At 37.8% G+C, this 5,439-nt stretch overlaps 1 gene segment (V, D, J or C); it reads right to left on the reverse strand.

The window, feature by feature from the left end:
- Positions 1 to 4,518: 4,518 nt before the first annotated feature.
- On the reverse strand, positions 4,519 to 4,953 carry LOC142371920 (Ig heavy chain V region 5A-like). The segment is given in 2 exon segments: positions 4,519 to 4,826; positions 4,911 to 4,953. Coding segments are annotated over 2 exon segments (351 nt in total).
- Between the last annotated feature and the right edge of the window lie 486 nt (positions 4,954 to 5,439).

Consider the following 5,439-nt stretch of genomic DNA (forward strand, 5'->3'; position numbering starts at 1 on the left):
GATTTGTGTTGAAGCTGCAGTGGTGGGATTCTGATTCTCTTTAACCAAACTGCCGAGTGAGGTCTTTTCATCAGTGTGACAAGGAAACCACACACTTTGCATAGAGACCTGAAAGGGGGTAGTCATTTGATTAGACAGCTCTTTATTCCTTATGAAAAAACACAAATATAATTTATACATATGCACTTTCAGGCACAACTGTTTACTAAAAGTTCTTCTGGGATGAACAGCTGCTGTATAGAGGGGTTAGATATTGTCTAAAATTGACCGACGTGAGAACTGGCTTCCAGTCAGCTTCATCTGCCTCATTATATCTTTTAAAGACAAATTGTAGGGACGCAGCATTAAAACAAATGCAAGATATTTCGGTTTGTTTAAGCTGGTGACTGAATTAGTTTAAATATGTTAGTTTTCAGTAGAGTTTGAAGCCACAGACATACAGAGGTTGTGCAGGTCAACTTGTGGGATTCTCCTGGTTTTTTAACCACTGGTTCAGATTGTGTCAGCGTCTGACCATCAACACCTGTAAATATAAGGGGAACAAAATCATTTTCTTTAAGCTGGTAGCTTGAATGAAATTGAATCAGATCAGTGACAATCTTCACCTGCCAGGCAGAGAGGTAAAAGCAGCAGCCATGTCCTGTAACCCGCCATGTTGAACTGTGAGTCTGTCACTGTTCTGTCATCCTCTCTCCAGTCACATAAGTAGAGATGGAAGACATTTAAGTTTTGCATTGACCCCACCTCACATTGACTGAAAGAAGAGTATCGACCTTTCACCTCTGGTTTGGTAAACCTGTTTTGCCTTGTTTCTTTTCTATCGGCCAAGACATGCAGTATTCTTCTTTATTTTAAAGGATTTCTTTAAGGTTGGAATGCTTTGATTCTTCTGCTTCTGCTGTGTGATGTTACTGCTGTTTGATACAGTTAAAGAACAGAGGATGACATTTTACATTTGTTGCTCAGTACAAGACAGTCCCTGGAATCTGAGTTCAAGAGTTTGTCACTCAGTGATGCTTTAGAAGGATCAGGTCAAGTACATTTTGAGAAAGCTTTATTTTTTAGCTTTTTGTCACATTTTCCCCTGAGTTCTTGCTTGCTAGTCGTTCTGCATGTGTGTACAGCAAGCTGCGAAGGTGGTGTGAGGGAGTGGTGATCACGAAAGCAAAGAATCAGAGCAACAAAACGTGAATCTCTGATTGTTACACAGTGTTTACCGTCAGAGAAACTTGTGACTGAAAGAATTGTGTTGCTCTTTGAAAAAAACCTGTTTCGGTTACTACATGTGGTGATCCTGGTCAGAACATACTGATTAGATTTGAAATCTTTTTCACAAGCGGGAGTGTGAGTATTTCATTTATAGAACTGAGGGTTATTGAAAGAATAAAGGCTGCCTTGGTTGTGAGCCAAATGTTTCCACAAGCAGAAAAAAAAACATCATCAACAAAAAAGAAGACAAAAGGCCACTATTCACATTGAAATTTTTAATTCAGACATTCTCCCATTCAAATCAATATCAAATGCTTTTCTACTGACTTAAACCTTTGTGATTATCACTCTTTATTCAAACTTTTATTTTCAGCACAGCAACAAAACCCTTTTTAAAGCACATTTTATTACATTTGATAAATAATGGCTTTGAATCTTGGAAGTTTTTCAGACAACATGTAACTGTAAGACACTTTTAAAATTTCACTTTAGCCTTTAAACATCATAGTTTTCATCACCACTGCAAAAATATTAACCAAAACCTCTTTTTTAAACCAATTTAGAGTATAGAATGTCTTTTAATCACTTATTTCTGCAATTTCTTTGTCAGGAAGTAACTGGCTATACACATTACTTTTATGGGTAAATTTAGCTTGTTGCTGGGTATTTGTACAGGTCTGTTAGTGGTTTGTAACACTGTGGGGCGACGCACACAGTAATAAACAGTCCCATTTATTGTCACTGTTCCTGCAGAAGTGTCTCTGCTGTCACTGAACTTATTCTTCAGAGCATTATTTTGATAAAAGTCACCTCCACCCCACCGATGAAAAATCCACTCCAGTGCTTTTCCTTCACGCTGTCTGATCCAACCTGTTGCGTAGCTGTTATCAGTCAAAGAATAACCAGAGACCCGACAGGTGATGGTCAAAGTCTGTCCAGGCTGCACAACCTCTGATTCTGGCTGGATGAGATCAATACTGTGGACACCTGTGGAAACACAAATCAACATTACCTCCATCATTCATCTGAATATTCAGTGTTACTAATGTGATTATTAGTGGGAATCCACTGAAAGCTCCTCACAGGATCCAGCTGCCAGCAGCAGTATCAGAGTTAAAGAGAACATGGTTGATGCTGAAGCTGAACTGACTGAAGCTCCTCTGGCACATGCAGAGACATGCCTCACTTCCTTATGAATTACATTTGTTTGCATATTTTCTGAATATGATTTACATCACATTATGGTAATAACATGTTAGTAATAACACAGTAATTACATAAACCCAACAGGGCATAATAAGATTGTTCGTACATATGCAAACGTTGACTTTAGTAGGATGAGGTTGATACTGTTTGCATTGACCTTTTTCTAGAGATTTAAAGAGATAACAGTGAAAGAACAGTTAAATTTCTGCTTATGGATGAAGCACGTCGAGTGTTTTGACAAGAGAAAACAACATAAACTTACATTGTGAAACAGAGTCGACAAAAACAGGAATTTTTACATGTACAGATGATTGTTGGTGACAGGGAATGAAACTCTTCTTTCATAAGAAGAACTTTTTCTCTTGTTTAAGAGTAATTTTATGATTACAATTCTGTGCTTTTATTTTCTGTTCTTTTCATATACTAATAAAAAAAGAAAAAAATCTATAGATCAAGTTTCCTGACATTTTCACCAAAAGCTGTAAGAAGAATATATAGTGAAATTGGAATATTCTGTTATGTTCTGTTATCTGTGGTACTATTTGTTAAGAGAACACATTGATGACTTCCTGGAACAGCAGGCTGGAACATGTCAAACCCTTAGTATAGTGAAAAGAATCATTTTCTGGACAACAAATGATTTGAATCAAAATGCTCGGTCAGTAATTGCATTAAACTTAATAGTACTTTATTGATCTCAAAGGGAAATTAAATTAAGAAGACATACAAAAGGATTGTGTATGATGATGATGTTAATTATTACATATTATTGTTTTTAAATTATAGAATTATATTACTTATCAACCCTAAATGAGGAAGTAGGTTTTGAATGAGTTTCATGTTTCTGTCTCATGTGACTCTTTGGCACAGTAATACACTGCTGTGTCCTTGGTCTTTAAACTGGTCATCTGTAGATAGACTTTGCTGCTGGAGTCATCTCTGGAGATGGTGAATGTATCCTGAACTGACTTTCAGAGTCTGACCATCAACACCTGTTAAACCAAAAACAGTAATTGGCAGATAAATCGTTAACTTTTTGATTCACAAGTCCAACACAATGGCAATGAAACAGCTGTGTTAGACAGCTCTTTTTCCCTTGTGAAAAAACACAAATATAATTCATACACATGCACTTTCAGGCACAACTGTTTACTAAAAGTTCTTCTGGGATGAACAGCTGCTGTATAGAGGGGTTAGATGTTGTCTAAAATTGACCGACGTGAGAACTGGCTTCCAGTCAGCTTCATCTGCCTCATTATATCTTTTAAAGACAAATTGTAGGGACGCAGCATTAAAACAAATGCAAGATATTTCGGTTTGTTTAAGCTGGTGACTGTATTAGTTTAAATATGTTAGTTTTCATTTGAGTTTGAAGCCACAGACATACAGAAGAACTGGAATAAGCTCGGTATCACAAAAAAAAAGTAAAAGGTGCTTTTGTCCACGTGTCCAACTGACATTACCATCAAAGGGATGTGTGATTATTAAAAGCATGCTAACCCTTTCCATGTATATTCTTCTACCCCAGACCATGTTCAGTGTTTTTAACACCTATACCTAAACATGTAAATGAATACAATCCATAATGATTTACAAGTGAGAGTGAAGTACCAAACTGAAAAGTGTCACGATCATGCTTGGCTGTGGTGCTTGTTTGGTTTCTGTGTCTTAGGCGGGGTTGAGCAGGTTTTCCAGGAAGCCTGGTTCAGCTCCTGCTGTCCCACCTGTCCTCATCAAGACGCCTTCTTAAAGATCTGCTGGAGCGAAAAGTCTTTGTCAGATTGTCTCACTACTACAGTGGTAATTCAGCCCACTTCTGTGCTTCATGTTTAAAACCTTCCTTTGTGTATTTACTCTGCCTTCCTGTGTTCCCAGTGATGCTTGCTTCATTGCTCGTCTCACTCTGGATTCGCTAGATATCCTTTGACTGACCGTGTTATAAATATGTGTTGATATGATATCATTTTCATTTGTGGGGAGAGGATAGATAACTATCACCTATCTTACTAACATTTATGGTGTCAGAGCTCCTCCTCTGGTGTCTTTGTGTCACAATAGTTCGCACACTGATGGGTTTTTGTTCAGGTCTGCTGATGCTTTGTGTTACTGTGGGTCTCTGGCACAGTAATACACAGCAGTGTCTTCAGGCTGCATATTCTGTCCATTTAGAGTCACTGTGTTGCTGGAGGAGTCTGTGGAAATGCTGAACTTAGTTTTCAGGGAATCTTTGTAGTATGTTGTATATCCAGTTGCTGCCATCCCAATCCACTCCAGCCCTTTCCCTGCAGGCTGTCTGATCCAAGCTGTGTAGTAGCTGCTCACAGAATAAGAGACCTGACAGGTGATGGTCAGCTGCTGACCTGGCTGCACAGTCACAGAGGCTGGCTGTGTCAGCTGTTCACACTTTACACCTGTAAAAAGATGAACACATTTGATCACAATTTACCAACACTGGAAAAGAACTGTCGACTGTGAGAAAATTCTGAGAGACTTACAGGATCCAGCTGCCAACAGCAGCAGCAGAGCAGCAGAAAACATGATGTGTGTTGAAGCAGCTCAAATGATGAGATTCTGACACTCCGTCACGTCGACTCCAAGTGCAGTCTTTAAATCTGTATGACAAGGAACACCTCTGAATTTGCATGTGATTGTTATTCAAGTTGAGTGCAAAGGAGACAAAAAAGCCAACCATCTTAAATAGTATTTTGTCATAAATATATCAAAGCATCCCCAAACTTATTAATAAGATGAGTTGAAAATGTGTGTTTTCAAAAGATAGACAGATGGCATCTAAATTTATATTATACAGAAATGTTTAGTGTAACTTTGTTAGAACATGAGAAAATAACTAATTGTAAGAAAATACTTTTTCACCAAAAGTGTAACTCAGAAGTAACTAAAACCTCAGTGACTAAACTGAGTTATAAAAAAGAGAGAAAAAAAACGAACAAACTACACAGAATTATAGGTTTATTCATCACAGAGACAAATTAGGCAAACAACCATACACACTGAAAAAAAGTT

The sequence above is a fragment of the Odontesthes bonariensis genome, chromosome 21 (assembly GCF_027942865.1).
Source record: "Odontesthes bonariensis isolate fOdoBon6 chromosome 21, fOdoBon6.hap1, whole genome shotgun sequence".
Lineage (NCBI taxonomy): Eukaryota > Metazoa > Chordata > Actinopteri > Atheriniformes > Atherinopsidae > Odontesthes > Odontesthes bonariensis.